Raw genomic sequence first — 20,463 nt, forward strand, 5'->3', positions numbered from 1 at the left:
TGTCTAGTCATTTTCACAATATTGATTCTTCCAAAGAATAGGGTATGTCTCTCAATCTGTTTGTGTTGTCTTTGATTTCTTTCATCAGTATCCTATAGTTTTCTGAATACAAGTCTTTTTGTCTCCTTAGGTAGATTTATTCCTAAGTATTTTATTCTTTTGTTGCAGTGATAAGTAGGAATTGTGTTCTTAATTTCTTTTTCCGATCTTTCCTTGTTAGTGTATAGGAATACAATAGATTTCTGTGTATTGATTTTGTACCCTACAACTTTACCAAATGCAGTGATATGCTCTGGTAGTTCTCTGGAGGCCTCTTTAGGATTTTACATGTATAGTATTATGTCGTCTGCAAAACAGTGACAGGTTTACCTCTTTTCCAATCTGGATTCCTTTTATTTCTTTTTCTTCTCTGATTGCCATGACTAGGACTTCCAAAACTATGTTGAGTTATTACTTAGTGATAGTGATGAGAGTGGACATCCTTTTCTTGTTCCTAATCATAGAGGAAATGCTTTCAGTTTTTCACCAGAGAGAACAATATTTCCTGTGGGTTGTCATGTATGGTTTTTATTATATTGAAGTAGGTTCCCTCTATATCCACTTTCTGGAGAGTTTTTTTTATCATAAACGGGGGTTGAATTTTGTCAAAAGCTTTTTCTGCATCTATTGAGTTGATCATATGGTTTTTATTCTTCAATCTGTGTATGATGTATCACATTGATTGATTTGCATATACTGAAGAATCCTTGCATCCCTGGGATAAATCCCACTTGATCATGGTGTATGGCCATTTTAATGTTTTGTGGGATTCTGTTTGCTAGTATTTTGTTGAGGATTTTTGCATCTGTGTTCATGAGTGATTTGTTGTTGTTGTTGTTCAGTCACTCAGTCATGTCCCATCTTTGTGACCCCGTGGACTGCAGCACACCAGGCTTCCCTGTCCTTCACCATCTCCCAGAGCTTGCTCAAACTCATGTCCATTGAATCAGTGATGCCATCCAATCATCTCGTCCTCTGTCATTTCCTTCTCCTCCTGCCTTCAATCTTTCCCAGCATCAAGGTCTTTTCTAATGATTCAACTCTTCCTTCTAATCAGGTGGGCAAAGTATTGGAACTTCAGCTTCAGCATCAGTCCTTCCAATGACTATTCCTGATTGATTTCCTTTAGGACTGACTGGTTTGATCTCCTTGCAGTCCTAGGGACTCTGAAGAGTCTTCTCCAACACCGCAGTTCAAAAGCATCAATTCTTTGGTGCTCAGCCTTCTATATCGTCCAACTCTCACATCCATACATGCCTACTGGAAAAGCCATAGCTTTGACTAGGTGGACCTTTGTTGGCAAAGTAATGTCTCTGCTTTTTAATATGTTTTCTAGGTTTGTCATAGCTTTTCTTCCAAGGAGCAAGTATCTTTCAATTTCATGGCTGCAGTCACCATCTGCAGTGATTTTGGAGCCCAAGAAAACAGTCTGTCACTGTTTCCATTGTTTTCCCATCTATTTGCCATGAAGTGATGGGACCAGATGCCCTGATCTTAGTTTTCTGAACGTTGAGTTTTAAGCCAACTTTTTCACTCTCCTCTTTCACTTTCAAGAGGCTCTTTAGTTCTTCACTTTCTGCCATAAGGGTGGTGTCATCTGCATATCTGAGGTTATTGATGTTTCTCCCTGCAATCTTGATTCCAGCTTGTGCTTCATCTAGCCCAGTGTTTCTCATGGTGTACTCTGTATATAAGTTAAATAAGCACGGTGACAATATACGGCCTTGATGTACTCCTTTTCCTATTTGGAACCAGTCTGTTGTTCTATGTCTGGTTCTAACTGTTGCTTCTTGACCTGCATACACGTTTCTCAGGAGGCAGGTAAGGTTGTCTGGTATTCCCATTTCTTGAAGACTTTTCCACAGTTTGTTGTGATCCACACAATCAAAGGCTTTAGCGTAGTCAATGAAGCAGAAGTAGATGTTTTTCTGAAATTCTCTTGCTTTTTCCATGATCATCAGTAATATTGCCCTGTAATTTTCTTTTTTTGTGTGAGATAGCTTTGTTTGGTTTTTATGCCAGAGTGATGGTGGCCTCGTAGAATGAGCTTGGCAGGGTTCCTCCCGCTGCAATTTTTTGGAAGGATAAGTGTTAACTCTTCTCTAAATGCTTGATAGAATTATGAAGCCATATGGTCCTGAACTTTTGTTTGTTGAAAGATTTTTTTCTTGGGTGCACTGGGTCTTCATTGCTTTCGCATGGGCTTTCTCTAGTTGCAGTGAGCAGAATTGTGGTGAGCAGGGACCGCTTTTTGTTGCAGTGTGTGGGGTTTTTCATTGCGGTGACTTCTCGTTGCAGAGCACGGGCTCTGGGCCCACAGCCTTCAGTAGTTGCAGCACCGGGGCTCACTAGTTGTGGCACATGGGAGCAGTCATTGCGGTGTATGGCTTCATTGTTCCCCAGCATGTGGAATCTTACCGGAACAGGGATCAAACCCGTGTCCCCTGCATTGCCAGGTGGATTTTTATCCATTGCACCACCAGGGAAGTTCTGCTTGAAGATTTTTAATCAGTTTCAATTTCATTACTTGTGATTGGTTTGTTCACATTTTCTGTTTCTTCCTGGTTCAGCCTTTGAAGTTTGTTCTTTTCTATGAATTTGTCCATTTCTTCTAGATTGTCCATTTTATTGGCATACAGTTGCTTGTAGTAGTCTCTTATGATCCTTCGTATTTCTGTGGTGTCAGTTGTAACTTCTCTTTTTCTTTTCTAATTTTATTGATTTGAGCCATGTCCCTTTCTTTTTTCTTGATAAGTCTGGCTAAAGGTTTTGTTTAACTCTTTAAGAACTAACTTTTAGTTTCATTGATGTTTTCTATTGTTTTCTTCATCTCTATTTCATTTATTTCTGCTCTAATCTTTATGACTTCTTCCTTTCTATCAGCTTTGGGTTTTGTTTGTTCTTCTTTCTCTAGGTGCTTTAGATGTCAGATTTTGTTGCATCCCTTAGGTTTTGAATCATTGTGTTTCCATTGTCATTCGTTTCTAGGTATTTTTATTTCCTCTTTGCTTTCTTCAGTGATTAATTGGTTATTTGGTAGCATATTGTGTAGCTTCCATGTGTTCCTGTTCTTTACAGTTTTTTTTTTTTAACCTGTGATTGATTTCTAATCTCATAGTGTTGTGATGAGAAGATGCTTGATATGATTTCAGTTTTCTTAAATTACCAAGGCTTGACTTGTAACCCAAAATGTGGTCTATCCTGGAGAATATTCTGTGTGCACTTGAGAAGAAAATGTATACTGCTGCTTTCAGATGGAATGTCCTGTAAATATCAATTAAATCTGTCTGGTCTAATGTGTCATTTAAGGGTTGTATTTCCTTATTAATTTTCTGTCTAGGTGATCTGTCCATTGGTGTAAGTGGGATTTTTTTTTTGGTAGGTGTTTTATACTCCAAACTTGTGGCTCAGGTCATTTAAAATAAAACAAAAAGCAAGTAACCTAGGAAGGGAAATGTTCATAGGAGAATTGTAAAAATATTATTTTTAAAACATATGCTGATTCATAACAAAGCTGAATATATACATTTAATTTTAAACGCTAGCTCATATTTTTTAAACATGCTTATTTTTAAAGGATTTTTATCTGTTACGTCTTTTTCATACTATTTGAAAAACAGGGTTTTTATTCCCTCTTGCGATAGGAATACAGGCTCATTCTATCCATTTTTTGGGGGGGCCCTGCTACACAGCTTGTGGGATCTTAGTTCCCCTACCAGGCGTCAAACGTGGGCCGCTAGGAGTGGAAGCATAGAGTCCTAACCACTGGACGGACTATCAGGGAATCCTAGCAATTTTTTTTTTTAATAAAGAAGAAAAAAATGGAGGAAAAGAAATTCCTATAGCTTCACTGTCCAAAGTCAACTACAATGATATTTCTGTACTTTCAGTTATTCACATTTTCTTCTTTCAAACAAATACGTAACAGACTATGCTCAGGTGAATTTCTGTGTTCTTCCATGTAGAGGTTTCATTTCTATTTTAATATAGCAGCAACCGCACTCTTATTCAGCCTCCTTTCACTCTCATTCTGCTACAGTAAAGAAATTGAGGGAGATGAGATGATAAGTGAATCCGTGTCACCAAGTGGCAGAGCTGGATTCAGGGAGGAAGCGTTCCTGGTGGAGGTGTGCGCTTATGTGTATGTACCAGGTTTTTTTGACATCTTTTGTTTTTTTAGATCAGGTTGGTTGTGTTAGTCACTCAGTCGTGTCCAACTCTTTTGTGACCCCATGGGCTGTAGCCCACCAGGCATCTCTGTCCATGGGATTTCTCATGCAAGAACACTGGAGTGGGTTGCCATTCCCTTCTCTAGGGGATCTTCCCGACCCAGGCATCAAACCCAGGTCTCCTGCATTGCAGGCAGATTCTTTACTGCCTGAGCCGCTAGGGAAGCCCAAAATGTGCACTATGAGCCAGCCAGGAGTCAAACCTGGAACCTTCTGATCCGTCCGCAGTCAGACGCATTATCCGTTGCACCACTGGATAAATATGGCTCTTTTTTCTTTTTGAGAATGTTTTTTTTTAATGTTATCTAAATGATAACATTTCTTGTTTCTTTTAAGAAATCTAGGGGATTTCCCTGGCAGTCTGCTGATTAGGATGCCTCGCTTTCACTATGGATGATGCGGGTTCAATCCCTGGTCCAGGGAACTAAGATCCCACAAGCCACGTGGCATGGCCAAAAAAAGAAAATTTTTCTTTTTAGAATTTATCTTGTGCAGTTATATTTAACATTTTCACAATAGTAAAGCCATTTTCATAAATAAAACTCAGGTTTTTAAAGTCAGCATTTCTTACAAGGATCGCTGAATCTTTGGGCATCCATGAGAATTATTTTCCCTTTAAGAAGTGTTCTGTGACCAAGATATTTAGAATTCACCATGTGCTCGCCTGTATCTTCCAGCTGCCCTTGTAGTTAGGCAGGACCATGTGACTTTGGGGCCAAAGCATATGAAAACAGGCATGAGTCCCCAGTGTTCTTTCTTCCCCTGCTGTAGTAATTGTAGGGGCTATACATTGAGATGATAGTCTCCAGGTGGAATTAGCCTGGATCTCCAAGGCACTGTTTGCAAAGAAGCTGCCCTGAAGAGACACTGATCCACAATGGACTTCTCATGGGCAAAAAAATAACTTTCACCTATTAGGGCACTAAGATCCCGTGGTCTGTATATTGCCACAGTATAACCTATTCTATGCTAACTAATCCAGGGCCACACTCACCATGATTGAAAGAGTATGGGAATTGCTTTGGAAAAGGACACCAAGCTCTGTCTCATAACTGTTGTCTACTTCTTGAGGGGTACATTCTTTCTTCCTTGGAATAGTTAAAAAACTATCAGTTAATAGAGGCCAAAGGTGAATGGCTGCTTTTACAAAAGACCTTCCAAAACACTGTACACAAAGAGTGGAGCCCTAGAACCCGGGACGGTGTGCATGTGGAGTTTGGGGACTGGAGTCAGGGGCAGCCTCTCCTTCTCATGGAACCCAGACCAGCTCCTGCGTCTTGGGAAGCTGAGGCTTCGGAGTGGCCAGCAGATGGCATCTGTGACACAGGCGTCAGTGCACCCTCTGTCTCTGTTTCTCTGTCCCTCTTTCTCGCCAGCTTTATTCAGGTATAAAATTGTAAGATATTTGACGTGTGCACCATGATGATTTGATAGACGTATACATTGTGAAAGGATGTCTTCCATCTGGTGAATTAACACAGCCATACCTCACGTATTGATCCTTTTTTTTTTTTCCTGGTGAGAATATTCTCTCTTAGCAAATTTTAAGTATATAATACGATGTTATCAACAATAGTCACCATGTTTTATGTCAGATCCTTAGATCTTATTCATCCTATAGCTGAAAGTTTGCACTGTTTCTTCAACTTTCTTAATGCCCTCACCCCCCAGTCGCTGGCAACCAACTTCTTGTTCCTTAGCTATATAAAGATCACAGAGCTTCTCTGTTTGTTCAGATCTTCCTTCCATTCTGATCTGTAGGCTTCCTAGGGGTCATCATCTGATCAGAGCATCACAGGTAAACCAACTACTCTTTGTTGGTATGAGTCCAACTGTTTTCTTTCTTTTTTTTTTAGATTGCACATATAAGTGATTCCATGCAGTATTTGTCTCTCTCTATCATAATGCCCTTAAGGTCTATGCACATTTTCCCAAATCAACCCTTTTTAAAGAGACAGCAGCAGCAGGGATCATAGTGATGTCCCTTTAAGCAACCTCAAAGGCTTTAATGTTAACATTCAGTTCAGTTCAGTCGCTCAGTCGTGTCCGACTCTGCGACCCCATGAATCAGGGCTATTAGGAAAGGAGAGAAGTAAGTGGATAGAGGATGCTGTAGGTTGACTGTGGCTCACAGACTGGTTTGTGAGCCACAGTTAAGATGTTTCTTTGGGGAATGCTATAAATAATTAGGATGCACCATGAAGTGAAGGGAGGGGAATAAACTGAGCTCCAGCCATAAATGTTGGTGGAGACTTTGAATTATTGCAACTTAAGCATCAAACTTTGTTGTGACCTGATTTATACTTGAAGGTTATTGAAGCCTGCAATATATTACTATGCTTCCTTGATAGCTCAGTGGTATAGAATCTGCCTGCCAATGCAGGACACATGGGTTCAATCCCTGGGTGGGGAAGATCTCCTGGAGAAGGGAATGGCAGCCCACTCCAGTATTCTTGCATAGGAAATCCCATGGACAGAGGAGCCTGGCGGGCTACAGTCCATGGGGTCGCAAAAAGAATCAGACACAACTTAGCGACTAAACAACAACATTACTTATACACGTGTCAAGTCAAGTGACAGGGAACATTTTCTGCTACATAGCAGGGATTTAAAATTGGAAAAAGACAAGACCTCCATGTTTCCCCTGGAAATGAGGGAAGTACAGGACAGAGGATGAGAGCTGCTGTGGTGTAGGTGGTGAAAAGCTCACAGCACCCCCTCAGAAACTGCTCAGATGTGCTGGAAGAAACCCAGCAATCTGTCCTTCAGATGGTAGTCTCAAATATTAAGGGAAATTTTCAAGGCGATATTTGAGATCCAGGTTTAAAAAAAATAACAAAACCTGACAACTCAAGAGTTCCACAGATATGAGAAATTGTATTACTGTATATTCATAATTAATGTATATGTGTGTATTTGTATATGTGTATATTCAAGCTGTATAGCAAACACCAAAAACAGCACCACTGGTAGTTGTCTTTGGGTGATTTATTTCTGTTTTTAAACTTTTCATATTTTCTCTATTTTCCTTTATGAGCAAGAGTAACCTTTATACTGGGAATAAGAGTTTCTTGGCCACTTGCCACACTTCTTGTCCCTTAGCTATATAAAGATCACAGAGCTTCTCTGTTTGTTCCGATCTTCCTTCCATTCTGATCTGTAGGCTTCCTAGGGGTCATCATCTGATCAGAGCATCACAGGTAAACCAGCTGCTATCCTGGTCAGTATCTGGCTGAACTCTTAGAGTAGATGCTGGGAAAAGATTTATGTGTTCGTAGGGAGAACAAGGTAAAGCAACTATATAATTATTAGTTTAAAACTTGGGCATTGACTTCTTTTGTCTCTGCGTTAATTTGTTCTGGTGTGAGATCTTTATAAGGTGTAACAGCTTCTAGGTTGTCTGTTTTCATTCTAGATGAAATGGAAGGGACAGTTGGCATTTCAGAAGGAAATGAACAGAAAGGAAAAAGCAACCAAGTAATTGCTTTGCTAAAGCAATTTTTTGGTATGTGCTATCAAATGCTGCCACCTTATCGACAGTTATTAATGATTATCAATACATGTCAACAATCCCCCAAAAGACTTATTTATATTAAGACAGTGTACCTAGATTTTAGAACTTTTAAAATTGAAGCCTTGGTACAGCTACTACCTGAAAGCATGTTTATACTTGGTCCACATGTTTAAAGTTGGTGAGGAAAGAGAAGTCCAGGCCATCCATTTGTTCCCGTTACTAATACTATGTCAAACGTGCAGTTGCTTTTCATTCTGGTTATGTTGGAGCCAAAAGAGTCAGGAAGGACTTCTGCATTTGTTGCTCCACTGAACTGGCCCTGCCTTTTTCTCCAGCCTCCATGCATAGGCACTGCCATATGTTGCCCTGTCCTACCAGAGAACTATGGGCACCTCTGAGTTGCATAATATTTAGGTGATCACATGCCTTTTCTTTTTAAACTCCTACAGATTCTTGGCTTCGCTGCATTTTCAAACAAGATAAACATGGCCACAGAAAACAGCCTGATGCTCATTGAGATGATACCTTATAGGTTGGTAATTCCACTTTTCAAGACTACTTTCTCCTTCCTGTTACCTCCTTTAGCCTCTGACCACATAGCCGGATTTATATCGTTGACCAAAATCAATAGCATGCCAGTTATTTCTCCCGCAGAGACGGGTTTACTTGAGATCAGCAGAGAATTGCAGTTTGGAGTGTGCAAGCACGGCAAGTCACATGCAAGCCCTCCTACAGCAGGGGAAGAAGTTTTTACAGAGGGAAAAATAAGATTGGGAGAGTTGGCCATGGTAAGCAGAGTCTATGGCTTTTCATTAGCTGAGTCCTTTGCCTGCAAGGAGTCTTCTTCCTGTTGGGCTCTGCAGTGGTCCCAGCGTGTGAGTGCTCCCCCTGCTGGTCTCCAACTCTACTTAATTAGTTTCTATGTATTAACTTAAAAAAAAAATTTCTCAGGTAACAGTCTCTGCTGCTGCTGCTGCTAGGTCACTTCAGTCGTGTTCCACAGGCAAATTTGGGTCATGGACTCAAGTTCACTTTAGAACAGAGGTTCTAAGGGACAAGCCTGTGTTTCTTCCCTGGACAGCCTTTGACTCTCTTCCCATGGTTGAGCCAATCCCCTAACCCAAGTAAACTCGAAAACCAGGGAGACTCCTGTATTTTTCTAACAGCACATTATGAACCTTCTCAACCTCCAAACCTGTCTGATTACCCTCAGGGATGGGACAAGACATAGCTCTGTTTTCCAAGCCTCTCTCCTGGGGTTCAGTGTTCATCATCCCTTCTGTCTTCACCTACTTAGACTGACTCAGTGTCCTTGAGCTACATCACTTTATCACTTTCAGTGGAAAGCCTTCTCCAAGTAGTCTGGCATTACAGAGTTCTTGAGAACTTGCAATTAATTTACATGATGGTTCCTACCAGTGACTATGGGGCCTCACTCTTGCTTCTGTTAGGGAATTATTTCTTTAACCTTGACCAGATGAATTATTTTAGCTAAGAAAGGCAACATAACACAGTTTCTTGACTCATAAGAAGGTTTTTGAGGAGCATTGCTCACTTCCTCATGCTCTTCAACAGAGAATATAGCAACGAGTCAGTGATACCGCTTAACCTTCAGCATACAAAACAGACGCTACTTTGATGCAGCCAGATAATCTCATATACTACCACTTCTCAGTGAAATGTGGTGATGATTAAATACATTTAAAATATTGTTCAGTTTTTTAAAAACTGTGAGCAGACAACCTAGGTACCAGGAAATGCTATGGTAAATAAGTCTCTGCCCTCTGCGGAAAAATGACAAGAGCAACAATGAGACTGATGCTTTACATAATTATTTTATTTCATTCGTTCCTTGTAGTATTACTACAAGATATTCTTTTTTGGCTGAGGAAACTAAGAGTTACCAAGTTTAAATTATTCATCTACTTCTCTGAAAGTAGCATCAAAGCTACTTTCTGAACCCATTTCTATTTAATTCCAAAATCTAGTATAATAACCTGTCTACTATACTTAGTATTGTTGCTGTTATTAATGACTTCAAAACCACACGGTTAACCTCTGCTTATATTTTATCATAAGATTCAAGTGTACAGATAGAAAAAAAACATTTCAGAAATTTAATTTTAGGTATTGCTTTTAACCTCTCTTTACTGCTTATCTCGGAGAAGGCGATGGCACCCCTCTCCAGTACTGTTGCCTGGAAAACCCTATGGACAGAGGAGCCTGGTGGGCTGCAGTCCATGGGGTTGTGAAGAGTCGGACACGACTGGGCGACTTCACTTTCACTTTTCACTTTCATGCATTGGAGAAGGAAATGTCAACCCACTCCTGTGTTCTTGCCTGGAGAATCCCAGGGATGGGGGAGACTGGTTGGCTGCCGTCTATGCGGTCGCACAGAGTTGGAGACGACTGAAATGACTTAGCAGCAGCAGCAGCAGCATTGCTTGTCTATCCAAGGTTGCTAGAGATTAGGAAAATTGAATAATTTATGTTAGTTCCTTCCACATCCACATCCCTCTTTAACTAAATGGCTAACAAAGAACTGAATGTACAGAGAACACCAGGAAGGAAAAAGCAGTAGGTTTGTACTATTAATGTTATCATACTAAATTACTGACACAAACTTGGGCAATAAATTCATGAAAATTAAAATCTCTTGTGTATAATGAGACACTATCAACAGAGAAAAAAGACAACTCATAGAATAGGAGAAAATATTTGCAAATTATGTATGATAAGGAATTAATATCCAAAATACATAGAGGACTCCTAAAACACAATAGAAAACAGACAACCTGATTCAAAAAGTGGGGAAGGAATTTGAATACACATTTTTCCAAGGATAATATACAAATGGCCAGTGAGCACATAAGATGCTCAACATCACTAATCATTTGGGGAATGCAAATCAAAACTACTGTGAGATACCACCCCATACTCATTAGGATGGCTACTGTTTTAAAAAAGACAGAAAATAACAAATATTTGATGAGGATGTGGAGAAAATGGAACCCGTGTGCACTGTTAGTGGGAGTGTGAAATGTACAGCCACTGTGGAAAGTAGTATACTGATTCCTCAAAAAATTAAAAATAGAATTGCCATCAGTTCAGTTCAGTCGCTCAGTCATGTCCAGCTCTTTGCGACCCCATGAATTGCAGCACGCCAGGCCTCCCTGTCCATCACCAACCCCCAGAGTTCACTCAGACTCACGTCCATCGAGTCAGTGATGCCATCCAGCCATCTCATCCTCTGTCGTCCCCTTTTCCTCCTGCCCCCAATCCCTCCCAGCATCAGAGTCTTTTCCAATGAGTCAACTCTTCGCACGAGGTAGCCAAAGTATTGGAGCTTCAGCTTTAGCATCTTTCCTTCCAAAGAACACCCAGGGCTGATCTCCTTCAGAATGGACTGGTTGGATCTCCTTGCAGTCCAAGGGACTCTCAAGAGTCTTCTCCAACACCACAGTTCAAAACCATCAGCCTTCTTCACAGTCCAACTCTCACATCCATACATGACCACTGGAAAAACCATAGCCTTGACTAGACAGACCTTAGTTGGCCAAGTAATGTCTCTGCTTTTCAATATGCTATCTAGGTTGGTCATAACTTTCCTTCCAAGGAGTAAGCGTCTTTTAATTTCATGGCTGCAGTCACCATCTGCAGTGATTTTGGAGCCCCAAAACATAAAGTCTGCCACTGTTTCTACTGTTTCCCCATCTATTTCCCATGAAGTGATGGGACCAGATGCCATGATCTTTGTTTTCTGAGTGTTGAGCTTTAAGCCAACTTTTTCACTCTCTTCTTTGACTTTGATCAAGAGGCTTTTTAGTTCCTCTTCACTTTCTCCCATAAGGGTGGTATCATCTGCATATCTCAGGTTATTGATATTTCTCCCGGCAATCTTGATTCCAGCTTGTGTTTCTTCCAGTCCAGCGTTTCTCATAATATACTCTGCATAGAAGTTAAATAAGCAGGGTGACAATATACAGCCTTGATGTACTCCTTTTCCTATTTGGAACCAGTGTGTTGTTCCATGTCCAGTTCTAACTGTTGCTTCCTGACCCAGCAATTCTACTTCTGGAAATATACTTCCCCCAAATTATACTCCCCCCAAGAGCAGTATCTTGAAGAGATATTTTTGCACCTATATTCATAATAGTGCTACTCACAATGGCTGAAATGTGGAAGAAACAATAAATGTCCATCAATGGATGAATGAATAAACAGAATGTGTTATATCCATCCAATAGAATATTATTGAACCTTGAAAAGGAAGGAAATTCTGGCATTAACTACAACATAGATGAACCTCAAGGGCATTATTCTAAGTGAAATAAGCCAACCACAAAAAGACAATTACTATTTGAGCCCACTTATCTGGGGTACTTAGTAGTCAAAATCATAAAGACAGAAAGTCAGGTTTTTTTTGTCAGGCTGGAGGGAGGGGAGAAATGGAGAGTTATCGATTAATAAGTATAGAGTTTCAGTTTTACAAGATGAAAGAACTATGGAGTAGATGGCGGTAATGGTTGCATATTATGAATGTATTTAAAAACCGCTGAACTATACATTTAAAAGTGGGTAAAATGGTAAATTTCATGTTATGAATATTTTACCCAGTTTTTAAAAAACTGGATAAGAACCAGAACAATTTTTATAAAGGACAATGACTTAAATTATAATCGGAAAGATTTGAGTCTGACTAGAAGGGAATACATTGAGGTTTTAGCCCTAAACCATCTTAGATATGATATCTGCCTATTGCTAACCCACTGGTATGATCTCAAATAGTGTAAATAAACCATTTTTCATCAAGTTTTGTAGTTTTGCCTGCTCTATTTGTTGCCACTGGCACTTAGCAGAAACCTCAAACTAGAAGATAAGCACATCATGTTCTCTTAATGGCCTTTGTAACTGGGCTTGATTTGCTGGCAGTTTTGGCAAGCTGCTGCCTCAGTGTCTTTTCTTATCTCTAAATTTTTTGAAAAAAAGGTCAGGCCTGGGACTTCCCTGGTGGTCCACTGGTTAAGAATCCTCCTGCCAGCCTGGATGGGAGGGCAGTTTGGGGGAGAAGTGCATGAGTACTCATTCATGTCCAATTCTGCGAATCCATGGACTATAGCCCACCAGGCTCCTCTGTCCATGGGATTTCCCAGACAAGAATACTGGGGTGGGCTGCCATTTCCTACTCCAGGAGATCTTCCCAACCCAGAAACCCAACCCAAATCTCTTGCTTGGCAGGCAGATTCTTTACCATTGAGCCACCAGGGAAGGCCTTAATTGGCTATACCTCAATATAAAATTAAAAGTTAAAAAAAAAAAATCCACCTGCCAATGCAGGGGATACCATTTCGATCCCTGGTCCAGGAAGATCCCACATGTGGCAGGCCGACTATGCCCATGGGCCACAACTACTAAACCAGTGCTCTAGAGCCAGAGAGCCGCAACTACTAAATCTCCTATGCCTAAAGCCTGAGTTCTGCAACAAGGGAAGCCACCCAATGAGAAGCCCATGCACCACACTAGAGAGTAGCTCCCACTTGCTGCAACTAGAGAAAGCCCACGTGCAGCAATGATAGCCTAGAGCAGCCAAAAATAAATAAACAAATATGTTTAAAAAGTGTCAGGCCTTTTGATATGGATGATAAAGGTATGATAAGAATAGAGTGGGGGAGGTGCCCATAATGACTCCTGCTATCTAGGAATAATTCCACCATTTTATTCCAGCTTCCTGTTTCCTGTAACGCCAGATGTGAGCAATCTTACTGAAGTTCTTGCAGAATCATTCTCCTTAGCTTTAGTGAGCTCGTTTTTGCTCATATTTCTGGGCAAGAAGATCGCCAGTTTCCATAACTATGACGTCAATTCCAACCAGGTGAGAGGAGAAGCCTTTCTATTACTTTCTTGGACCCTTTGATCTTTGTTCTCTAACCTGAGCCTTCTGCTAAAATGAAGACTGTAACCAGAGAGTCACTTGGACCACTATTTGAGCTACAATTAAATAAGGGAGAAGTGTGACATCCTTAACTCTGAAGCTACCTGAATTAATATGCATGTTGTTACTCTAGAATAGATACGGGGTAGGGAGGCATATGTTGTTAAGTTGGCAGGGTTCCTCTACTCTCCTTTTAGCTTCCTTTCCACCAAGTCCTTAGAAGTCAACCACATACCAAGGCACAACAAGAAATACACTGGAATGTCAAAACTAGGCTAATAACATAATGCAGTTGGTTTCCCAGAAATAGTCATTGTCACTTTTTAAAAAGAGTCTCCAACCATTCTGAGTTTGGCCCATTCCCTAGAAATCAAAAAGGAAACATGGGGACTTCTCTGGCGGTTCAGTGGTTAGGACTTGGTGCGTTCACTGCTGTGGCCCAAGGTTCAATCCCTGGTCAGGGAACTAAGATCGCACAAGCCCCTTGGAGTGGGCTGATGCCTCGTGGTTACGATCCCAGGCTTTCACTCCGAGGCCCAGGTTCAACTGGTGTGCCGCTTTGACTTTAGGATAGTATAAAAGGAAGCAAGAAAATAGTACTTTGTGTCTCTCTGTCATCCCAGTGATCATGTGAAAGAGAATAATAAGGCAAAAGTCTCATTTTCTCATTTTTGAGGGCTTTCCTTGTGATCTTCAGCTAAAGTGAAGAAATCAGATGTGCCATCCTTCAGTTCTTTCCAATAATCGTTCATTGTTATTTGAAGTGATATAAACAACCCTATCTTCATATACAAGAAATAACAGTGTAACTTTAGTGCAAACTCAAGTCAGCCTTCTTCTTCGACAAATAGCGGGCCTAAAGTATTTGCCATTTCTTTACAGGATTTAATAGCCATTGGCCTTTGCAATGTCGTCAGTTCATTTTTCAGATCTTACGTGTTTACTGGTGCTATTGCTAGGACCATTATTCAGGATAAAACTGGAGGAAGACAACAGGTGTGTGCAATAGAATTTGATCTCTAATATACAGAGATAATTATATCTGTTTATATGTCTATTCACAGAAGGGGATTATATATTACTTTAACCATACTGCCGTTTTACAGTTATGCTTGTTGGGAGAGATTTGTATTATGCTTGTTGGATCTCATGCTTGGCTTAATTTTTGCTTAGCTTTTGTCTTAAAAGCTATCTGTCAATGAGGAATTTGAAGATCATTTTCTGTAAAAATATTGTTAAAGGCTTCTGTATATTAGCCCATAAGAAGCTACTTTCCATGTACCAAAGCTAAAAGATAATATTTCAGGTAAACCAACTATCACCTATTAACTTTTTTTTCCTATGGGGAGATATATTCTCAGTACTAGTCTGTGAAAGTAATAAGACAACTCTCGCCTTCTGGATAGCAGGACTAGAAACTTTTCTAACTCCTCAAAGGACGTGACAGGAGCCTCTGGTCTTTGTCTAGGTGAGCTTATGGAATTTACGTTCATTCTACCTTTGTGTAAGAGAAAATTGTCTAGGTCAGATCCTCTTCAGGTATCCTGAATTAGTAAACTAAATATACAGGGATATGGAAGGGAAGAGGGAAAGAAGAATGGTGGCAAAGTTTTAAAGGCAAGCTCTCTGTCCAGTTTTCTGGCATGAGATTTTCTAAGTCCAATATTCATGCATTTTAGACTGACCAGATAAAAGTTACAGTTTAGAGCATGAGAGGTATCCCATCTCAGTTAGGTAGCATGAGTAAGTGTCAAAGAACTATCAGAACTGAACCTGGAATAAGCCCACGGACTGAGTCAGGGTTCAGGAGGCAGAGAAGCAGAAGGCAAAGACAAGCTGGAGCCGCAGCGGCACAGCAGGGGGGTGCGTCACTGTGGTCAGAAAGGAAAGTGTCAGGGGCTTCCCTGGCGGTCCAGTGGCTGAGACTTTGCCTCCCAGTGCAGGGGGTGTGGGATCAGTCTCTGTCTGGGAAGCTAAAATCCAACACATATCTTGGGGCCAAAAAACCAAAACATAATGCAGAAGCAATATTGTAACAAATTCAATAAAAGACTTTAAAAATGGACCACATTAAAAAAAAAAATCTTAAAGTGTCAGAAGAATAGACACAAAACTCGAATGGAGAAAGAGAAAGTGTCCCAGCTGATGGGTGAAATATCAGGTGAAAGCTAATAAGAGAAGACTGGCCAGTGGTGAGAGCACGGGTCTAGAGTAAGACTGTATAATTTTACGTGGACTGAGTTTTGTTGTCAGAGAGTTTCTACCGAACACACTGGCCTTTAAGGGGTAGCTCTTCTGCACTACTGTCTGATCAGAGAAGGAAGATGAGTTTTGTTAAAAAACAATGATGTTCTATGCAAGTGAAGTCAAAATAAGAGGATTTCATGATAAGAAGAAATGGAAATAGCTTTTCCAGACATCAGTTCCCTTTAACCTGTGACCACACGCTTTGTTTATTTAGTATACAAGCATAACAAATTTGAAGAGAAAAGATGTACATGGTGGGAAAAAAATCACAGTGCAAGTAAAATTAAGTGCAGAATAAATACAATAAATGTTAAAGTGCCATAAATACTTCTGGAAGGAGAACAATGGAGGAAATGGGGCTTTTCTGGATCCCCATAAGAGGTTTAGAATATGTGTAGATGGAGGGAAGGAAGACGGGCTTCGGTTCAGCTTTGGCGTTGCTTTTAGCCTGTTCGGCAAAGTGACTCTCGTCCTGTTTTCTGCTGTGGCTTCATTCTCCCCTGCCAAAGACATCTCTCTCTGTGGCGCAGTGGCCCTTCACAGGGAAGCATGTCCCTCAGGATGCTGGTAAGCTTTTCTCCAAGACCCCGACTTGCCCAGGGCAAATCGCCAGTTCAAGCAGAGAACGCCCTTGGCCCCTGACCCTCCACATCTGACCTTCCCCACCTCCAATCCGAGTTTCTGATCTGGACTCACTCAGCCTTCTTCATCCCCTAGCAGGGGTTCTTCTCTCTCCCCTTCTTCTCTTGGGACTTTTTAATTAAGTCTGCCTGAGAACACCCTCATTTTTTCAAAGCTCCCCAGGACTGCAGGAAAGTGAAGCTCAGGGGCTGGCTCTGAACCCATTTGACATGACTGGCCACCAAGAGCCACTTATGTGTGTGTGTATGTATGTCTGACATACATAAATACTGTGTAAAATGCGTCTGGATTTCACTTTAATTTCTCCCTGTCTAGAAACTTGTCTTCACTGGTTGCAGCAAAACCTATCAGCCCTTCCAGCCCTGGCCTGAACCTTAAGTGATGGCAGGCCAGCCGAACTGCCCTCCCTCTTCTAGCTGATCCAGTTCTGATCCTGTGTTTCCCTCTTCTCTATGATTGTGTTCCTTTCCTTGTTCCCTGCTTTCCAAAGATGAGCCTTCTCGCCTTGTCCCCAAGCTCCCAGAACTGCTTTACCCTATTCCTTTTTTTTTTTTTAAGTTGGAGCTTTACAATGTTGCGTTAGTTTCTGCTGTACTGTCATGAGTCTGTTTTATGTATACACATAACCCCTCCCTTTTGGATCGTCCCCAACCCCCTCCCCAACCCCAGGTCATCACAAAGCACCGAGCCAAGCTCCCTGTGCTACAGAGCAGCTCCCCACTAACTATTTTTCATCCAGTATGTATGTAGCATATGTCAGTTCTACTCTCCCAGTTCGTCCCACCCTCCTCTTTCGGGTCTGTGTCCATGTACGTGTCCATTCTCTACGTCTGTGTCTTTATTCCTGCCCTGCAAATAGGCTCATCTGTACCATTTTTCTAGATTCCACATGTATGCATTTATGCATTTGTTTTTCTCTTTCTGACTTACTTCATTCCCAGAACTGCTTTTAAAAATGAGTTATTATTTTTAAAAAAGAAAAGAAAGAAATCATCACAAAAGGAAATGAGTTGCATTCTCTTTAGAGAAAGCAAATGGGGCTGTGGAGAGAGCCTGGATTTTGGAGTCAGTTGGTCAGGTGGATTGAAACCTGACCCGGTAGGTCCTAGATGTGTGACCTTGGGAAGTTACCTTCACTTTCTGGGGCTCTAGTCCTCATCTATAAGATGGAGATAAGGATAACCTTTCAGTTGTGAGAATTAAACTGGATGTCAACAGAGCTTCTACCCCAGGTCCCTCGTGTGCTGGTTGGTGTGTGGTAATGTTCTATCCACTGCTTGTGGAGCAGTTGTTGTCTGAGGCTCTTCATGTCACTTGTGGCTGTGCTTTATGAGAACTCGCATTGCGTTGAGTCTCCGGGAAGAAGGTAGGGTCAGTCTTGGTTCAAGAAAGCCTAAAAAAGTGATGGAAAATCAGAGTGGAAAAGCAAAACATGCGTGAGATGTCAAGTTGTATTAATATATGCTTGCTGCCTCTAGGCCCCGTTCATGCGCTGAGTCTGGGATTCTGAGACTCACCATGCATCCTTCTAAGGCACAGCGCCACCAAGGATGGCCCTCTGATCCCAAAGCCCACTCCTCTCGTGTACAGCCATGAAAGTGAAAGTGAAAGTCACTCAGTCGTGTCTGACTCTTTGTGACCCCGTGGACTATGCAGTCCATGGAATTCTCCAGGCCAGAATACTGGAGTGGGTAGCCTTTCCCTTCTCCAGAGGATCTTCCCAACCCAGGATTGAACCCAGGTCTCCTGCATTGCAGGCGGATTCTTTACTAGCTGAGCTATCAGGGAAGCAGCCTTGGGGGACAGACAATTATTGGCAGGCCTCCCTGAGCAGCCAGATTTATGGGATTTCCGTGTTTGGTTTTTCGTCATTTTAAACTAGGTTTTATACAGCTAATTTTGGTATCTGTATGTCTCTGTTCCCCTAAAAGTAATCCAAAGAACTCTGGAGGAAAGGAGTAGTAAGAAGAAGTCCTGGTATGTTTTCCTGTGCTAAGCAAAGCAGTTTATTCTATAGTGTGAGATCACCTGAAGCTAGACCCTAAAATTTAGTGTGGCAACAGGCTGAGATATACACTGGCTGGAGAAGCTTATGGCTTCAGTTACCTTTTTCAGTTCCACAGTGTATAAAATGTTTGCCACAAGAACTTCCTGAGTTTCAGTTACAGTGATCCATTTCCCTGAATCCTTCTGCCTACATTCTTCTCTCAGGGTTCAACTTTTCCACATTGGGTTGGTCCCATAGCTGTGTATCAGTCGGGGTGGGAAAAAAAGGAAGCAGAACATTGATTTCATTGCAATTATTTTCAGTGACATGTTTCTATGGCAAATAGCAGTGAGCAGTGAGAGAGAACCCAGTAGGAAGTCTTTTTCACACATAATAAAAAAGAGGAAAAAAATTAGACAATCATAGCCACATGGTCATTTAATGGTTTAGATTTAAAGTTGCTTGTTTGTGCTAGTATGTGCTGTTGTTTTGGTTTGTGGCTACAGTTTTATCCCCCCCTCCACCCTTATCACCATGGGAAATTACACTGCTTTGTATGATTTTTTTCTGTTTAAGTAGGGACTTAACCAATGGAAGTTTATCAACAGAGGATATAATGAGTTCAAGATTATGTCCAGGGAGCCTTAAGATTATAAAGGGAACTATGTTTTTTTAGCTTTCTACCTGTATCTGACAATCTGAATCACTGCTTCTCAAGTAGTACAAACCCAGAGGAGTCAACCCAGCTGGAACAGGATCCAGAGCTGCTATCAACAGCCCTGACTCATGTTCATTAAACTTTCTTTTTCTTTTTTTTTAATGGCATTGAGGCAGAGAGAAGCAAAAGTAGGAAAATCAAAAGTGAATATCACGGTATTAAGATGAAGCACCACTGAAGCTGTTAGATGGGAAGCTATCCAAACCCCAAAAGAGCGAGGTGGAACAGTTGGGATTTTAGGGCTTTCAGTGATGGGTCTACCAGGGCTTTTTAAAACTATTCAAAGAAGGTTGAAGTTCTGAGGAAATGAAGGCCGCATCTTAGGAGACTTCAGATTCACAGCACAAATCAATGGCAAAAAAGATTCAGATATCCAAGCCCATCTGGAACTTTTCAGGAAACCTTGATACATGCAGTCAATGAGTATTTATTGAGTACCTGGTGTGTGTTGAGGATTGTGACAAGAACGGACAGTGTCAGCTCACCAAAAACACACTGATGTTAGCTGGTCATACGTATGCAGCCCCTTCTAAGAAAGAAACAAAAATGACATGCTTGTCGACAAGCAGAAGGCCTCAGTTGCAGACAGGGACCCGTGCATTCCTGATGGTCTCTCTCCAACTGGCTCTGTCTCCTCAGTTTGCATCTCTGGTAGGCGCAGGCGTCATGCTGCTCCTGATGATGAAGGTGGCACGCTTTTTCTACAAACTGCCAAACGTAAGTAGACCTGATCAGATGCCTGAGTCAGATCACGTCTTGGTGGGGGCATCTCTGAGGGGAACTGCATTCTGCTCATCTCCAGTGGTTGCCCCAGGCTATTTCTGGTTCCTTTCCTTTAAAATAACTGCCTCTACCATACAGGATTTCCCTGGTGGCTCAGACGGTAAAGAATCCACCTGCAATGCAGGAGACCTAGGTTTGATCTGTGGGTTAGGAAGATCCCTGTGGGAGGGCATGGCAACCCACTCCAGTATTCTTTTTTTTTTTTTTAATTAAAGGATAATTGCTTTACAGATTTTTGTTGTTTTCTGTCAAACCTCAACACTCCAGTATTCTTGCCTGGAGCATCCCCATGGACAGGATCACAAAGAGCTGGACACAACTGAGTGACTAAGCACCTCACAGGACTAGGAGTTAAACACGATAATATGTATA

The 20,463-nt window shown here is 41.3% G+C and overlaps 1 protein-coding gene across 1 annotated transcript in view; it reads left to right on the forward strand.

The window, feature by feature from the left end:
• Positions 1-20,463, forward strand: part of SLC26A8 (solute carrier family 26 member 8) — an 84,073-nt gene that overhangs the window by 44,701 nt on the left and 18,909 nt on the right. Inside the window, exons 8-11 of the mRNA XM_040249835.1 lie at positions 8,232-8,314; positions 13,507-13,654; positions 14,597-14,710; positions 19,948-20,025. Of these exons, the coding sequence (XP_040105769.1) occupies positions 8,232-8,314; positions 13,507-13,654; positions 14,597-14,710; positions 19,948-20,025 (423 nt within the window). The remainder of the gene's footprint in view (positions 1-8,231; positions 8,315-13,506; positions 13,655-14,596; positions 14,711-19,947; positions 20,026-20,463) is intronic.

This window comes from Oryx dammah, unplaced genomic scaffold (genome assembly GCF_014754425.2).
Source record: "Oryx dammah isolate SB20612 unplaced genomic scaffold, SCBI_Odam_1.1 HiC_scaffold_11, whole genome shotgun sequence".
Classification (NCBI taxonomy): domain Eukaryota; kingdom Metazoa; phylum Chordata; class Mammalia; order Artiodactyla; family Bovidae; genus Oryx; species Oryx dammah.